General features: G+C 45.9%; 1 protein-coding gene and 1 long non-coding RNA gene across 3 annotated transcripts in view; one reads left to right on the top strand and one right to left on the bottom strand.

Annotated features, from left to right (window-relative positions):
• Window positions 1-15,990, top strand: part of LOC114592649 (uncharacterized) — a 207,434-nt gene extending 191,444 nt beyond the window's left edge. Inside the window, exons 2-3 of the mRNA XM_077923124.1 lie at window positions 6,954-7,127; window positions 12,452-15,990. Coding sequence (XP_077779250.1) covers window positions 6,954-7,127; window positions 12,452-14,496 — 2,219 coding nt within the window. The 3' untranslated portion in view covers window positions 14,497-15,990. The remainder of the gene's footprint in view (window positions 1-6,953; window positions 7,128-12,451) is intronic.
• Window positions 7,179-18,258, bottom strand: part of LOC114592664 (uncharacterized) — a 97,039-nt gene continuing 85,959 nt past the window's right edge. Inside the window, exon 4 of one of the 2 annotated variants that reach the window (XR_013391656.1) lies at window positions 7,179-7,531. This is a non-coding gene — a long non-coding RNA (uncharacterized LOC114592664). The remainder of the gene's footprint in view (window positions 7,532-18,258) is intronic. The other variant, XR_013391655.1, reaches the window with a different exon arrangement.

Genomic DNA, 18,258 nt, shown 5'->3' with positions numbered 1-18,258 from the left:
TCTGGGAAAGAGCCCCCCTTTCCCCTAGGCCTGCAGGTGGTGCCCTTCTGCTTGCGCTGACTCTTGGGGTGACCAAGGATGCTGCTCCGGGGTCAAACTCCCCTGAGGGAACCCTCCACCTTTCAGGGGATAAAGCCCTTCTTATTACTATTACTACTACTACTACTGTTATTCTTCTCCTCCTTGGGCCTCCGAGACAGAGAGGGCCTTTCCCTCCTTGCTGCCTGTCCTGGCGCAGACCCTGGCGGATCCCCCAAGGCCGCTTGCCTGGCGTCTCCCAACAGAGAGGCCTCCTCCATGGGGCCAACATGGCGAGGAGAGAGGCTGCCCTGCGGAGGCCAAGCCATCATGGCAGGAAGGCGGCTGAGGACCAAAGGTGCCGCCCTCCTTCATCCGGGAGGAGAGACCCCGAGAGCGTGGGACCCCCGAGGCCCACAGGGGAGCCATGGCGTCTCAGGGAAAAACAAAATGGCGTTCCCTCCTATTTCGGAAAAGGGCGGGAAACCCCTTCTTCTGGCCCTGCTGCCTCCGTGGGCTCCTCCTGGGCCTGCCTGGCCATTGGGGGAATCCAGCTGCCCCCAAATAATGAGCGGGGGGAGAGGAACAAGAAGAGGATGAAGGAGAAGCTGGGAGGGGGAGCAGCCATGAGGGAAACTCAGGAGGAAAACTCCCTCAGGAAACCGGGCGAAGGAGAGGAGGAGGCCCAGGGGAATCTGAAAGGGGATTGGCCAGCTGCCCAATGGAGAGGCTTCTGATTGGCCCAGCCCTGCTCTGGGGCGGGAAATGGGTCTCCTGCCTCCATGTGGTTCTGGGAGCCCCGGAGAAACTGGTTTTCTGGCAGGAAACTCGGGGAAAGGAGGGCCGGGGTCCCTCTGGCTCTGAACCGGAGTCTGGTCCCCTCTCTCCACCATCCTGCTCTTCCCCTTCCTTTTTCATGCGCCCCCTCCTGCCCCCCCCCCCCGGGTCGCGTCTGCCTTTCCTTCCTGGCCTGAGACTCTTCCTCCTCCGTCTCTTTTCCTGGGGTGAGAAGCGGCTGCAGAAGCAGAAAAACACGCTTGACGGGGGGGGGGGGGATATTCTCGGGAGGGAAGCTCCCCTCCCTCCTCCCCCCCTCGGTTTTTGAGGGGGTGTCTTGACTTGATGGAGCCATTTCTGAGCCCACGGCACCTCCCGCCACTAGGCAGCCCTTCGCCTCTTCTCCCTCCCAGCCTTTCCTCGGGATCCAGGAGCCTCGATGTTGGGGGAGGGGGAGAGCCAAGGCAACCCCCCATGGACCCCCCCCATCTCCCTTGCAGTTAGTCTGGTTGGATGTGGGCTCCTTGGGGCAGAGGGAGGGAAGGGGGGCAGCCCCTAGGGCGCAGGCGCAGAAGCAGGAAAAGTGCAGGCAGGGAGAGGGAGGGGAGGACTCGGCTTGGCAAGGGTTAAAAGGAGCAGAGCGGGATTCCTAGAGAGGGCAGGAAGTGAAGGGGGAGGGGCAAGGTGTTCCAGAGCAGGAGCCCCTCCCTCCCCCTCCCTCCCTGCTTTCTTCTCTCTCTTTTGCAAAAGCCCCTCCTGGACTCGGGTGAGTCTCCTCTCTCTCCCCCCTGAGGGTGCAATGGGGAGAAGGGGGTCCCAGGGGGGCAGGGAGGGGGCATGGGGGTCCCTGCTCAGATCATGCACAGTGGGGGGAGACCCCCAAGTCGGGGAGCAGAGGGTCCTCCTTTGTCCTCTCTGCCAAGCCAGGGAGGGGCCAGTTTGCAGGAGGTCTGCAGCTCTGCTCTTCCTTGGGATCCAGATGCTGCCTTCCTTTTTGGGGAGGGGGCTTTGGGTCAAGGAAATAAACCCCCTTCAGAGGGAGGGAAAAATCACCTTTGGGAACAGAGGCTGCAGCCAGAGGGGAACATTCCCACGTGGGGGGAGCTCAGGGAGAAGAAAAGCCCTTCTGCATCTCCAGACCACTTCCTGTGTCCCAGATGCAACAATGTTATCCAACATAATATTACTATTAATAATAATAATAATTTATTACTTGTACCCCGCCCATCTGGCCGGGTTTCCCCAGCCACTCTGGGCGGCTTCCACAAAAACGAAAAAGACACTAATATGTCATACATTTAAAACTTCCCTGAGCAGGGCTGCCTTAAGATGTCTTCTGAATGTCAGGTAGTTGTTTATGTCTCTCCCCTGTCGCTCTCCACACCCACAGCTGGCGCTGTTACCTTCCAACAACTGGATCTCACTCCCAAAGACACACTCTTCCGTGGTCCCCTAAGACAGAGGGATGGATGCCAACCAACCAACATTCCCTCCCCTCCCCCTCCTGGTGCCCCTTCAAGTTGGCTTGAGGGCAGGGGGAGGGGCCACCCCACCAGATGAAGGGAGAGGAGGTCCTGCCATCTGGAAAATGGGAATGCTTGCAAAGATTTACCTGAAGATGAGTGCCATATAGATAATAAAACATTATGTGAATTCCCCCACTTACACAAAGATTAATACCCATCATTTAAATACACAACAAAATTGTTACAGAAAAGAACAGAGCAATTTCTTCTCCCTTTTTCTCTTAGGGTCCAGTGTGCTTTGAGACGTAGCTGTTCCTTTCACAGAGGAGGACTGGGCTTTGCTGGATCCTGACCAGAGAGCTCTGCAGAAGGAAGTCAAGGAGGAGAATCCTGGGATCGTGGCCTCTCTGGTAAGGCTCCCTGCTGGATCATAAGATCAGTTTTGAAATTCCATACAGATCTCTGAAGGACAAACCTCCTCTATTTTGAGGGAGCCCCATAGCGCCACCTGCAGCATCTGAGATGTGAACACACCCACAACTCTCCATAGGAGATGTATCTCCTGTTCTGTCTGGGAATATTCTTCCACCAGTCCTGCCTTTTCAAACCAGGATGAGGCTGCTCTCAGCTGCCCAGGCCTTCTTTCATGTAGGCTTCAGAGATATTGAGGAAATGGAGGTACATCCTGTCTAATTTTCTGTTTCCCTTTCTCCATCTGTCTGTTTTTGGTTGAGCAAAGAAATGACTGAGCTTGGAGATGGAGCGGATTCCATGACTGAGCCAAATTAAATCCATCCCTGGAAAGAGCCAGGCTTTTTAAATCTCCAGTTCCCATAAATAAGTTAGATAATATCAGCCAAAAAAGGCAGTAACTCCCTTCCCTTCTTCCTCTTTCACAAGCAGTCATTTGCATTGTTCATTCATTTCAGCCTCAATTTCTTCCTCAGGCTATTATTATTATTATTATTATTATTATTATTATTATTATTATTAATATTATTATTAATATTATTAATGATATCAGGAAACTTGATGAGGAATTAAGGGGAAAGACAGTGTTGACCCAGAGTAGTTACAAAATTAATGTTCTCTCCCCGAGTGCCACAGACCCTCCTCCAAAGAGAGCTTCTCTGAAGAAAACACAAGCAAAAATTACTCAATTTTACGTGAATAAGGAAAATGAGGAGGTGGCTAAGAAACAGCAGGAGCCAGATCCTATTACTGACCTTATAGGATCTCTCAGCAGCTCCAAGGATGACCAGAAAGAGGTTTTGGGCCCAGGCAGCTCAACTGCTAAGTCATCTCTGGCACTGAGACCAGGAGCTCAAGTGACTCAAGGCCAAATTCAGGCTAAACAGGTAGAGGAACTAATCTGAAAGAAAAATTCAAAATTAAAGCAAGTATAAAAGACTGCTACTCCCAAACTTCTGGGACAAAAGAGGGAGTATCAGCCCTTGGTGGCTTGTAGTACTAACAGAGGACATGGAACGCTTAAAATCCTTTTTGGCTGACTGTAATAAAATTCTTACCATCCTGATAGGTACTTGTAAAACCTTCTGGAATAAAGTCTGGCAGAGAGTGTGGAACCAGATAATACAACAATATCTCTTTCCCTACCATTAAAAATAGATCAATAAGGGAGGTTTGATTCGTCCACATGGCAAAAGGAGGTCTAAAAGTACAAAGAAGAGCAAAATGTTAAAAATTGAAAAATAGTGCAATATTAAAAAGTTGACTTAAAAATACTTTTGAAACTACTTAAGAGTAGCTCATGCTCTGGGTCCAGACAGAAGACTTAAGAAGCTTGTACTAGTTACAGATAGGTAGCCGTGTTGGTCTGCCATAGTCAAAACAAAATAAAAAAAATTCCTTCCAGTAGCACCTTAAAGACCAACTAAGTTAGTTCTTGGTATGAGGTATCTGAAGAAGTGTTCATGCACACAAAAGCTCATACCAAGAACTAACTTAGTTGGTCTTTAAGGTGCTACTGGAAGGATTTTTTTTTATGAAGCTTGTACTGTACAGTGATACCTCGGGTTAAGTACTTAATTCGTTCCAGAGGTCCGTTCTTAACCTGAAACTGTTCTTAACCTGAAGCACCACTTTAGCTAGTTGGGCCTCCCGCTTCTGCCGCACCACCAGAGCACGATTTCTGTTCTCATCCTGAAGCAAAGTTCTTAACCCGAGGTACTATTTCTAGGTTAGCGGAGTCTGTAAGCTGAAGCGTATGTAACTGAAGCGTATGTAACCCGAGGTACCACTGTACTGGAATTTGCACCCCAGATCCTTATATCAATATGAAACGATATGCAAGGTTATCAAATGCTCTGCTGTCCTGTCAGAAGCCAAAACCAAACCAACTAGGAAGAGGGTTTTGATAAACAAGAATTGGAAATGGGTGCTGTCTCAAAATAAGCTACTTCTCTCAAGCTACCCTAAGCCTTTAGGTATCTTCTCACAAGAGGAGTGTAAAGTTTGTGAATATGGTGTATAAGCACAGAGAATATCTATGGAGGAGTGGTGTATGTTGGAATATGAGTATAACGCAGCTGCAAACTGGCAGCACGGTATTTACATCACAAGATGTGGTAGCTGTGGGAAAGAATGTTCCCGGAAGTTCACAGGATTTACAAGGCTTTGTTCTGTGTGTAATATGAGACCTTCCTGTTGCGTATGTGAAGGAAGTCTGAGTCTCTTGCTCGGAAGAGACTGAACTGATCAGACATTTTTTTGTAGAGTTGTGCAGTCAGAAATAAACAAGATGTAAAAGTCTTTCTGACTATCTTCTTTCTCCTGCTGGTATGCAAGGAAGAAGGGTGTGTGTATCTTATTGGCTGGGAGATGTCACCTATCAAGATCTTCCTGGACTGTGGGGATGTCAGCCAGAGTAGATCACCGGTAAACAAGCCCCGGGATCTGGGAGAGAGGTCAGCCTCTGCCGAGGGGGGCATCTTTTCCAACAGTGTATTAGTCTCAATATTATTCCGAAATGTGGCATCACCAGCTCCTCTGCTTCCACATTCAGCAACAGCTCCAAAAAGTCCTCGATCCAAGGCAGACTATTATCCTTTAGTTGACATATACTCTGCAGGTGACAATCCTGACTAGCCAGCTGATCTAGAAGGAGGTCTAAAAGTACAAAGAAGAGCAAAAATGTTAAAAATTTAAAAAATAGTGCAATATTAAAAAGTTGACTTGAAAAAGCTTTTTAACCTGCTTGAGAGTAGCTCATGCTCTGGGTCCAGACAGAACACTAATAAGCTTGTACTATGCTAGAATCTGCACACCAGATCCTTATATCAATATGAAATGATATGCAAGGTTATCAAATGTTCTGCTGTCCTGTCAAAAGCCCAAACCAAACCAACTAGGGAGAGGGTTTTCATAAACAAGAATTGGAAATGGGTTCTGTCTCAAAATAAGCTACTTCTCTCAAGCTACCCTAAGCCTTTGGAAATCTTGTCACAAGAGGAGCGTAAAGTCTGTGAAGATGGTGTCTAAGCACAGAGAATATCTAAGGAGGAGTGGTGTATCAGTCTCAAGATTATTCCAAAATGTGGCATCACCAGCTCCTCTGCTTCCACATTCAGCAACAGCTCCAAAAAGTCCTCAATCCAAGGCAGACTATCCTGCTTTAGTTGACAAAGATTCTGCAGGTGACAATCCTGACTAGCCAGCTGACCTGGACCCCAAGGAACCCCCTAACTCAGACAGCCCTGGGTCCTTGCACTTGAGAAATCTAGGGAAGGACCTTACTGACAGAACTGAAAAGAATGGATTGCATGTCTTCTGTGCTCTGCCATAAGAAGCCCAGAATGAAATACTCTCAGATTGGACCTCTGACGTTCCTGCCTAATAAGTTTGAAGAAGGAACACAAGGGCTCATGCAAGCAGAACTTGACCCTTTGTGCTCCAGATCCAGCCCACCAGATATTCCAGCCTGAGTTGAATTTATGGGCTGAAAAGCCACCTCCCCCCACTAGCAGGTTAATGAACCCTCTTTCCTACCAATTGGAGATGAAGAGCTTCCCCAAAGATTTGGTCCCCATGCAAGAGGCAAATATGGCCACAACACCTGCCTGGCTTGCGATGAGAGAGCTCAAAGATTGTGAACTGGGCTCTGCATACAAAGAACCCAGCATGCAGGCACCTACAGCACATGTACAGTGGTACCTCGGGTTCCATACGCTTCAGGTTAAGAACTTTGCTTCAGGGTGAGAACAGAAATTGTGCTCCAGCGGCACAGTGGCAGCAGGAGGCCCCATTAGCTAAAGTGGTGCTTCAGGTTAAGAACAGTTTCAGGTTAAGTACGGACCTCTGGAACGAATTAAGTACTTAACCTGAGGTACCACTGTAATAGCTACTCTGCTATTTTCTGCCCATGCTCTGATGTTGCAGTTTTCAGGCTTGGGGACAGGAAGGTGACTGGTTTTGGCTCCAAGTTGTGTCCATAAGCCCCACTGAGTTCAAGGGGTTCTACCTTGAGGTCACTACTGTGCAGACCCTGCCAGCCTTAAGAAGTGGGGTGATTAGCAAACAGGGGAAATTGAAACCACTGGAGAGGTTTAGAAATGGGGCTTCTGTTGGGAATGGGCTGCCCCATATGTGCTTCTCCAGGGGCAGGAGAATATCTAGGGCAGGAGAATCCCTGCAGGGCCTCTGAGGCTCCCTTTGCTTCTTCCTCTCTCCCAGGACCCTGCAGCTTCTTTTGGCTCCTTGACTCCTCAGGAAGGATGAAAGAGACGGATCCTGCAAAGCTAGCGAGGATGGAAGGGGGAAGATGGACGGTTGACCTGGTCCGGCTGTCTCCTGCATCCCTCCTCTCAATCTCTGAGCACTCCCTCCCAGGGACCTCCGAGAGATCTGGTGAGTCCCAGGGGAGTGGAGATGGGGACCTGGATGGATGGAGCCAGAGAGGAATTGGGGCTTCCTCAGCTTGGGGGTGGGAGGAGGCAGGCAGGCGGATGGAGATGGAGAAGGGGAGCACCTTTTCGGGCTCCCCCACCTGCCTGCCTGCCCGCTCCTTTGTCATCTGCAGGCAATTTGAGCTAGGAATAGATCACAGCTCCCCGGCCAACGCGATGTATTGGCAGCTCAAAATGGCTAAAACCATTTCTGTGATCTGGATGCCCTACCAATGTCTGACAACTCACTGATCCATCGCGCAGCCCTGGACTCCTTAAAGGAACCTGATCCTGCTGTGCAGTGTGAACTCGGATGGGGCCTCCGTGTGTTGCCTTTTTCTCTTCTTTTTGTATAACTTTTATTAGCTTTATAAAACAAGGAAGATAGGAATAATGGATGATACAAATATGTAGGCTGAGTCTGTATATCTCAAACATAGCAGAATAAATTTGCAGGAGTATCTATAACATATAGTTCATCATTAGTGGTCAGTGTATGAGTTCTGGGTGCATGAATTGCCTTCAGCTGAAACAAAAAAAGGGGAAACAGGAGAGAACAGAGAACATTCAACATCGCAAAGCCAAATGCCTAGACTGGAGCTCTTGTGGCCCTTGTGCTTAGATTAAGTGAGTAATAGTCATTTTTCCTCTTCTGTTACCAATGAAACAATACAGAGTTGGTCTCATCATGAAAATGGGAGGGGGGGTTCAAAGTGAAGAAAGAGATTTACGTATAAATTTAAATATTTTCCTGTTTTAATGTTTTTTAATTATTATTATTTTTATTGGTTTTCACATATTACTTTACAATACAGATGTACCAAAGCCAACACCATTTCCTCCCCATCACCCCCCATACATTTGCATTTCTATTTCCTCAATCCATCATATTATCCTTTTCTCCCTCCTCCCACTTCCCTCCGCCCCCACTCGATTTCCTCCACATTATACAATTTACAATAATCTTTGCATTCTACAACCTTCTCAAATCATCTTCATATTCTTATTATCTTTCCTTACTAATTTTTCTTCCATCCAGTATTTCACATTTCAATCTAGGCATATTAGCGTATCTTTCCTTGAGCAATATTTTGCCATATATTCATCAAAACATTTCCACTTGGTTGTCAAGTCTCTGCTTAAAGACCTCCAAAGAAGGAGACTCCACCACACTCCTTGGCAGCAAATTCCACTGTCGAACAGCTCTTACTGTCAGGAAGTCTTCCTAATGTTTAGGTGGAATCTTCTTTCTTGTAGTTTGGATCCATTTCTTCTTATAGCAGTTAATTTTGCCCGAATTAAATATTCATTTACTTTACAAATCCATTCCTCCTTTATGGGTATAGTTTGTGACTTCCACCGAGCAGCAATCACTATTCTAGCAGCTGTACTTGTGGAATGTAATGGCGTCCGCCACACTTTCCTGTGCCAACTCTCCGTGCCAACTGTGAGCCTTAAGCTGTCTTCCTGGCTCCAAGCCGAGTTTCGCAGCAGCGGTCGTGCCTTGGGTGGGTGATAAATCCAAGGCTGTACGCAGGCTTCTTGCTCATCTAAGAAGTCTTTAATCATTGTACAGAAAAACATCATAAATCAATCTGGAGATCGAGCGGACATCTCCTTGGCTTGACAGCTAAAAACGAAAGTAACTCGCACACAAAGAAAGATTCCCGTATGTTGTTACAGGAAAAATCCGAGGGCTCCCTTGGACAAAACAAAGACACCAACCAGGATAACTTGGAGCAAAACAGCAGCCTGTAGGCTTGGCCTTTATTGAACTGTTGCAACAGGGTATTCCCCTCACATGCAGGAGAGAGGAAAGACCCAGAACAATAGTGTGCAAGGTCTTATAAATGTTGTTGATAAGCAGTGTCCCGTGCACTGTAAACAATAAAAACTTTTGAAATTCCCCTCCTCTAGGTCTAGCCCACCCCCAGAAAGGAGGGGTTGAGGGAGGCATACATTACAGAAAGGAGGTGCTGAGGGAGGCATACATTACAGAAAGGAGGTGCTGAGGGAGGAGTTGGTGGTAACTTGAGTGTCTTGTCACCTGGCTGGTTCCTCCTTTCCCCCTCCCCTTCCAGGAATTTCTAGGAGACAAAGGGGATTTTGCAGTTTCCTGCCCCCTGAGGGAAGATCTGATCAGTGTCCTTTGTTTGAATCCACTCCCATATGCAGGTTCTTTGTGATCTTGATTGTCTTCTGTCTGGGACCATCAGGGTTGGTATGGGCAGGGCTCCTGTGTATGTGCTGAGACCAAGACTAAGTCACCCCCCTTTGTTAGTTCTTGTCATATGGAGTAAAATAAAAATGGAACAGTGCAAATCCAATGCATGGTTGATTTTCTATGAATTTATAACAGAAATGTGGCGTGTGTAGTGTGTGAGTGTGAAGTTTATACAAACAGAATGATTGGGGGGGGGGGGTTCCTGCTACAATGTGAACAAAACCACACCTCAGAATGTGGGACGTCACACAGAACTGTTTAACCCTGTAAGTTCTGATTCTCCTCATAGTACTTGCATATAGAAAAATTCTTCCCCCCCCCTCACACCTCCACCACATATGTATTGTTGTTCCTATTTCTCCACCACTGAGGTGTTCCCAAAGTAAAGGAAGGATTGAACTCTGATTAATAAGAATACACACAGAGACTTGAACCAGGGTGCGTATAATAATCTCTCTCTGTGTCCGTCTGTGTCTCTTGCCCCCTCGGCCCAGGTCATTTTATTCACAAAAAACTTTTACAGAGTGTTCGAAAGAACCAATCAGATTTATTCTGAGCATTTCAACAAACCCAGGTGGGGACAAGTTAAACTATAAACACTAGTTAGGCATGCATACTTTTGGGTAAATGAATTGAGAACTACAAAGGAGTGCATTCAGCAACCCCAGAGGTCATAAACAATCAGTACACATGATAAGAAAGATGGCCAGGAGGACAGTGACCATTATCACCTTAATGTGAAACCTGTTTCCTGGCCCTAAGATTAACATCCAAAGATTAATAGATAAGAAAAGCTACATCAAAGAAGCCTGCCTGGTGACAACTGAAAGTGTACGTGACTTGTGAAGCAAGAGAGATGGAACAGGGATGCAGAGGTGTGGATTGATCAAGAATCATATCAAAATAGTTTAAACCCAGCCAACACAATGCTTTCATTGCTGACACAGATGGCTTACTCTATATTTGTTATAATTCCTCATAGCAATCCCACAGAGGTTGGATTTCAATTTGTATATCTTTGCCAGCTTAACTGGCGTTAAGGACAACCTATAGAACATCTTTACAAAATGTTCTTTAATTGTATATGAGGCAGTAAATCTATCCTCTCGCCAGAGTTTCTCCCATTGCTCTAGACAGATAGTATGTTCGAGATCCTGAGACCATTTTCTCATTGTTTCTTTCACTTCTTCCCCCATCAATTCCCAGTCCAATAAGAGATTATCTGTTTTGGATAACAATATCTTTTTATTCTGTATCACTGTGCTGTTAAATTTTGAATCCTCTTTTGCAAATCCATTCTTTTGATCCAAGTTGAGTATACTTCTAAGTTGTATATACTACCATCTGTCAACTTCGTATTGCCGTATGTCTTCATAGGACTTGAATCTGAGTTTCCCCTGTTCCTTTTCCAATAAGTGTCTATTTGTTGGCCAATTTGTTCCCGTACTCCATTTTTTGATAGCATATGCCTCCAGTGGTGATATCCACCAAGGTGTCTCTGGTTCCAGGGGTAATCCATATTTGTTCCAAACTTTATATAATGCACCTCTTAATATATGACTTGTAAATGATAACTTTAATCTACTCCAGGTTTCAAAATCTTTCCTTATTCCTTTCCAAACATTCTCATATGTAGGAATGAAAAATCATGGGAGACGAGAGAGGCAGGTGTAGCTAGGCGTCTGTTAGGGCGGACCCTGAGAGCCTATTTTATTGAATATTGCAAGCATTGCCACAGGTGGGCCTGTGGCTGATTGGTTGATACATACACACAGAAACTTGTAATTGGTTAACATAAGTACTAAGGCGGGAATTACATGTGAAAGGTGGGGATTACATGTGATCATTTATCATTGATGGAGAGAAGGCTAGGAATCGGAGCTAGAACTAGACAGGCATGAAGCCTCCTAATTGAATTGTAACTAGGGATTAATTGGCACAAACAATATAACAATCAAGTTCTATAGATGCGGTCAGCTAGGCATGGAGAGCAGGTACAGTTTGTTTTCCATGAGCTTGGGATGTCTGTTACTAATGATTGATCATAGCATAAGACAATGTAACAATCAAGTTCTGTGGATGTGGTCAGCTAGGCGTGAAGAGCAGGTTCGTACAGTGTGTGCAAAAGCAGGGAAAAACCTACGAGCAAGACTTCTCAGAAAGCAAGAGAAAAGAGGAGCAAGGCTTCCCCAAAATGGAGCAGTTTTGTGCAGAAAGAGACTAACAGTTATGTGCAGAAAGAAGACTTCCCTTTATTTTTGTACAGATTGATATTCTTCATAGTTAGATCTATACCCAAATATTTTGCATTCTTAACAATCTGTAAGCCAACCTTTTCCTGAATTTCTTTTTGCTCTTGTTCTTTATGCATATTTTTTACCATAAGTTTTGTCCTTTCCATATTCATTTTAAAGCCAGACACCTTGCCAAAATCATATATTATCTTTCTTTCTTTAGCGATACTTGCTTCTGGTTCTTCTGTTGTTAACAAAACATCATCTGAAAAGGCCCTGATCTTATAAACCTCTTTTCCCAATGTTATGCCTATGATCTCTTTGGCTTTCCTTATTTCCGACAACAATATTTCTAATGTTAGTATAAAAAATAAAGGTGAGAGAGGACATCCTTCTCTGGTGCCCTTCTCCACTGGAGAGCATTCTGTCTTGACACTATTAATTATTAGACTAGCCTGCTGCTTCTCATAAATCACATTTATACCTCTGCAATATTTTTTACCCAGAGCTTCAGAGTTTTTAGGGAAGTTGAAGTAACTTCTGTCAGGTTTGTTGTTTTTGCTTCTGTTTGCATTTGATTGACTAAAAAGATGACTGACCTTGGAGATGGAGTGGATTCCAGGATTGAGCCAAACAAAATCTAGTCCAGATAAATGCCAAGCAATATCTCTGTTAATACCAGCCAACTAAGGAAGTGAAAACTATAGTAAGGCCTCACATCTAACTCCATTCAGTTCTTCCTCTATCACAAGCATTCATTAACTTTGTCCAATAAACTTTAGCTCCATTTCTTCCTGAGGCTCTAATTATCTTCTCTGTTCATTGCAGATGGTGATGAATCAGAAGGGAAGAACAAGGGGGAGCACAAGAGAATCCACATAGCGGTGAAGTCATATAAGTATTCAGAGTGTGGAGAGAACATCCGTCAGAGCTCCCAATCGAACTCCCATCAAGGAAAGAGCTTCGTTCTGAGGGACAGTCTCACTTTACACCAAAGAAGTCACAGTGGAGAGAAATTGTATCAGTGCTTGGAATATGGAAAGAGCTTCATTCAGAAGAATAATCTCACTTCCCACCAAAGAATTCATACAGGGGAGAAACCCTATCAGTGCTTGGAATGTGGAAAGAGCTTTCGTTTGAGTGGTGCTCTCACTTCTCATCAAAGAATTCATACAGGGGAGAAACCCTATCAGTACTTGGAATGTGGAAAGAGCTTTCGGCTGAGTGGTGAACTCACTTCCCATCAAAGAATTCATAAAGGGGAGAAACCCTATCAGTGCCTCACATGTGGGAAACGCTTCAGTCAAAGCGCCAGTCTCACTTCCCATCAAAGAATTCATACAGGGGAGAAACCCTATCAGTGCTTCGAATGTGGAAAGAGCTTTTGTCAGAGTGGTGCTCTCACTTCTCATCAAAGAATTCATACAGGGGAGAAACCCTATCAGTGCCTTGAATGTGGGAAACGCTTCAGTCAAAGCGCCAGTCTCACTTCCCATCAAAGAATTCATACAGGGGAGAAACCCTATCAGTGCTTCGAATGTGGAAAGAGCTTTCGTGTGAGTGGTGACCTCACTTCCCATCAAAGAATTCATACAGGGGAGAAACCCTATCAGTGCTTGGAATGTGGAAAGAGCTTTCGTGTGAGTGGTGAACTCACTTCCCACCAAAGAATTCATACAGGGGAGAAACCCTATCAGTGCCTCAAATGTGGGAAACGCTTCAGTCAAAGCGCCAATCTCACTTCCCATCAAAAAATTCATACAGGGGAGAAACCCTATCAGTGCTTCGAATGTGGAAAGAGCTTTCGTTTGAGTGGTGCTCTCACTTCTCATCAAAGAATTCATACAGTGGAGAAACCCTATCAGTGCTTGGAATGTGGAAAGAGCTTTCGTTTGAGTGGTGCTCTCACTTCTCATCAAAGAATTCATACAGGGGACAAACCCTATCAGTGCTTGGAATGTGGAAAGAGCTTTCGTGTGAGTGGTGTACTCATTTCCCATCAAAGAATCCATACAGGGGAGAAACCCTATCAGTGCCTCAAATGTGGGAAACGCTTCAGTCAAAGCGCCAATCTCACTTCCCATCAAAGAATTCATACAGGGGAGAAGCCCTATCAGTGCCTTAAATGTGGGAAACGCTTCAGTCAAAGCGCCAAGCTCACTTCCCATCAAAGAATTCATACAGGGGGAAAACCCTATCAGTGCTTCGAATGTGGGAAAAGCTTCACTAATAGCTCCCATCTCACGTCTCATCACAGAATTCATACAGGGGAGAAACCCTATCAGTGCCTCAAATGTGGGAAACGCTTCAGTCAAAGCGCCAATCTCACTTCCCATCAAAGAATTCATACAGGGGAAAAACCCTATCAGTGCTTCGAATGTGGGAAAAGCTTCCGGGAGTGCCCCAAGCTCACTTCCCATCAAAGAATTCATACAGGGGAGAAACCCTATCAGTGCCTCGAATGTGGGAAACGCTTCAGTCAAAGCGCCAAGCTCACTTCCCATCAAAGAATTCATACAGGGGAGAAACCCTATCAGTGCTTCGAATGTGGGAAAAGCTTCACTAATAGCTCCCATCTCACTTCTCATCACAGAATTCATACAGGGGAGAAACCCTATCAGTGCCTTGAATGTGGGAAACGCTTCAGTAAAAGCACCAATCTCACTTCCCATCACAGAATTCATACAGGGGAGAAACCCTATCAGTGCTTCGAATGTGGGAAAACCTTCACTAATAGCTCCCATCTCACTTCCCATCACAGAATTCATACAGGGGAGAAACCCTATCATTGCTTAGAATGTGGAAAGAGCTTCAGTCATAGCACCAATCTCACTTCCCATCAAAGAATCCATACAAGAGAGAAAACATCTTAGTGTTTGGAATGTGGGAAAAGATTCATTCATGGCCCACCAAATAATTCATACGGGGTTGAAAGCATATCAGCACATGGAATGTGTATAAAATTTCACTTGTTCAAAAGTCAATTTAAGATCTCACACCAGGGTGAAGTATAGAATTATAGATTCAGAATCTAGTCCAGCCCCCTCCAGAAATCTCATTTCAAGCATCCATGCCCATCCAACGTCTTCTTAAAAACCCCCAATGAAGGTCCACCCCCTTCTGAGAGAGTTCCTTTTCACTGTCAGCTCTTACTATCAGAGAGAAAATATAAAAAAGACTTTGGATAAGACTTCTGGTGTGATTGCCTATGGCGTTTGGCTGCTTTCCCAGGACCCCGGACCCCAGTCATGCAATTAAACAAGGTGAATCTGGGGGTAATGCTGAGATAAGATGGCGCCCGGCACGCTTCTGCTGCGCCGATGGACGCCTGTGCCGATAGAAAAACTTGAGCTCTCTTAGCAGAGTCCTTAGCAGAGTTCTGCAGCGGTAGAAAGTGTTGCCTTGTGTGTGGATAATAAATCAGACTGAATGCAGGCTTCTTGCTAATCTCCAACAGCCTTTAATGAGAAGAAAAGCATAAATCAGCCCGGCGAGAGAGCGGACATCCTTTCGTATCTCAGCCAAAAAGGAAAGGAAAACTCACACACAAAGATTCCCGTATGTGAACCAAACCACGCCTCAGAATGTGAGACGTCACACAGAACTGTTTAACCCTGTAAGTTCTGATTCTCCTCACACCGCCTCTCGTCTCGCATCCTGAGGGAAACTGAGTATAACTCACCCCAAACACAACCCTTCACAGAACTCCCCATGTCGCTGGAAGGTCAAGGGTTTAGTAAACCCATCAGCTAGGTTCTCCTGGCTCGAACAATACTTGAGCCATATCCAACCTGCTTGGACACTGACATACATTCTGGAAACGTATGTCCAAATGCTTGGTTCTGGACTTGAACTGTCCAGATTTTAAAATTTTATTTTGGGAATTAGGGTAAAATTAATGAGTATTAGGAAAAATGTTGGAATGAAACTATTTGACTTTAGCAGAAATGATATAAGGAGTTATGTATAAATAAGTATTAAGTTTTAAGCTTTAAGGTATTCTATGGTAAGATAAGGTTAAAATAAATTAAGGTAAATTGAACGACAGAATATAGTGAAAGATGAAAAGGATTTGATGAGTTAATTAATAGGTTAGACTGTTAAGATAAATCATCCAATAAAAACAGAGAAAGATGGAAAGAATTCGCTGAAATAAATAACTAAACTAAACTAGAATACAAAAAGGGAGGTGTGAGGAGGTCGATGAAACAAGTAAATGAAAGATAAAGATATGGAATATTGGATGTGTTGTTTTTTATTGCTATTGTTGTATTTTTTATTTTTTTATGTATTGTAATGTAATTTTTTGTTTTCTCTTTTTCTTCTGTAATTTTTAAACTTTTAATAAATATCATTTTAAAAAAAAAACAATCCAAGAATTTACCACATGGTTTCATCTTGCAACCCTCAGTGCATTCTGGCAACTTCTGGATATATTTCCAACAGCTGTGTGACGTTCTCCTGTGCCACAAATGAGCACACGAATCATGTGTGGGAACATTAGCACATTGCGCCTGTGCGGTCTCAGCGTTCCCCTTACCCTCCAGAGGTGTCTCCAGAACAAAGGTTGTTCTGACATGCAACATTGACCAGTTGTTTCCCACCCCTGGAAATAGAACAGACATCATTTTCAAAGCAAACCTTATAACCCTCCTTTACAAGAGCAGATACAGATAAAAGACAACACTTCATTCCTGGCACAATGTAGACTTCCAGCTCTGCCTGTAAAAAAGAAACAAACACATTGCCAACAGTGGTTAATTGTCTCTGTGAGCCATCAGCAAGAGTGACTGTTTTCCCAGTTGAAACAGTTCCACATTTCACCACTAGATGGCGATGGCATCAGGTGATGGCTGGCTCCTGAGTCGATGACCCAACGCAGCATGCTGCCCTCACTGGAGTTGTTCTTTAGCGTTGCCATGGAGGCAGCAGCAAGGTGATAAGAAGAACTGTCCTTCTCACTTCCTCTGTCACGTCCTCCCTTCGCATTCCCACGCTGGCCTCCTCTCCTCGACTGGCTGCCATGGAAACCTGGCTGGCTGCCACGAGGACTTGGCTGACTGCCATGGGAAGCGACCTTGGAGACATCCTGCCCGGCCTCTCTGGCTCTCCTCGGACAGGACCGACGCAGGTGGTCAACTGACCTGCAGACAAAACAACGACGAGTGGAAAAAGCCTGAACTGTGCCTTCTGGCTTGCCCCCCCCCCCCCCCCGTTACCGGCAGGGCACCCTGAGCCAGCTCGGCCCTCTCTGAGACGGCGTTCCTCCTCGTCACACAAACGACCAGTCACATACTGCAGCGTAAGATCCGCTGGAATCATCGATTCCAAAGTTAGACACAAATTGTCATAACTTTTGTCCAAAGAGCTGAGCAAAATATAAACTTTCAGTTCCTCAGTAAAGTTGACTTGCAACAGTCTCAGCTTGTTGAAAACAGAGAGCCTCTTAGTCACATGCTGTCTGATGCTATCACCAGGACGCAGCTTCAGCTCAAACAAGATTCTGGTGGTGTGGATCTTTGCCCCAGCTGTGGTCTTGTGGTGCACTCTCTCTAGTGCCTGGTAGGCCTCATGAGCAGTCTCAAGACCCTCCACCAAAGGTAGCTGTGAGCCCTCCAAACTGAGCACGATAGCTCCTAAGGCTTTTTGGTCTTTTCTCTGTGAGGCTTGGGCTGCTGCAGCTCCGGCTGCAGCTTGCTGTGGGGGCCCTTGGATCGCCTCCCACAGACCCTTGACCCTTGGCCAGGCCTTCAACTTCCTTGACCACTCCTCCCAGTTACTCGCATTTAATTTTTCAAAGGGGACTGAGAATGACTCCTGTCCATCTGCCATCTTCTCCCCCGGGGCTGAGCCTACTCACGTAACAGCAGCTCCTCTTGGCACCCGGTCCTGAAGATGAGATCCTCCCCAGCAAGCTTTGCTGCCTCAAACGTTAGGCAGGAGCTCCAGCTAGCTTCTCCCACACACACAGGCACGACGTGGCAACAGCTTCCAAAGCTTGGCTATCTTCCATGACCTGCTGAGATAAGATGGCGCCCGGCACGCTTCTGCTGCGCCGATGGACGCCTGTGCCGATAGAAAAACTTGAGCTCTCTTAGCAGAGTCCTTAGCAGAGTTCTGCAGCGGTAGAAAGTGTTGCCTTGTGTGTGGATAATAAATCAGACTGAATGCAGGCTTCTTGCTAATCTCCAACAGCCTTTAATGAGAAGAAAAGCATAAATCAGCCCGGCGAGAGAGCGGACATCCTTTCGTATCTCAGCCAAAAATGAAAGGAAAACTCACACACAAAGAAAGATTTCCGTATGTGTCAGGGGCTCAGGAGCAGAGGGACAGGAGAGGGAGGAATTAGAGACCGAGGGGGAGGAATCCGAGGGGGAGGTGAGCGATGAGAGCCGCCCGAGGTCTCTAAGTCTCTCCAGCGAATCGGAGGATTCACAGAAAGGGGCTCCCGTGATCAGAGTTAGGGGGTTGCCAGAGGGAACACCTCAGGAAGGAGGGGCCAGAGGGGACTCAGAGAGCAGCAGCTGGAAATCGGGACCAGCGTCCCCACTGGAGAGCAGTAGGGGGGAGGAGTCCCAGGCAGCGGCATCAGGCAGCTTTCCGTCGGCGGAAGGACATGAGTCAGGGTTAGCCAC

Source organism: Podarcis muralis, chromosome 2, assembly GCF_964188315.1.
Source record: "Podarcis muralis chromosome 2, rPodMur119.hap1.1, whole genome shotgun sequence".
Taxonomy (NCBI): Eukaryota; Metazoa; Chordata; class Lepidosauria; order Squamata; family Lacertidae; genus Podarcis; species Podarcis muralis.
This window is presented reverse-complemented; position numbering and strand designations above follow the sequence as displayed.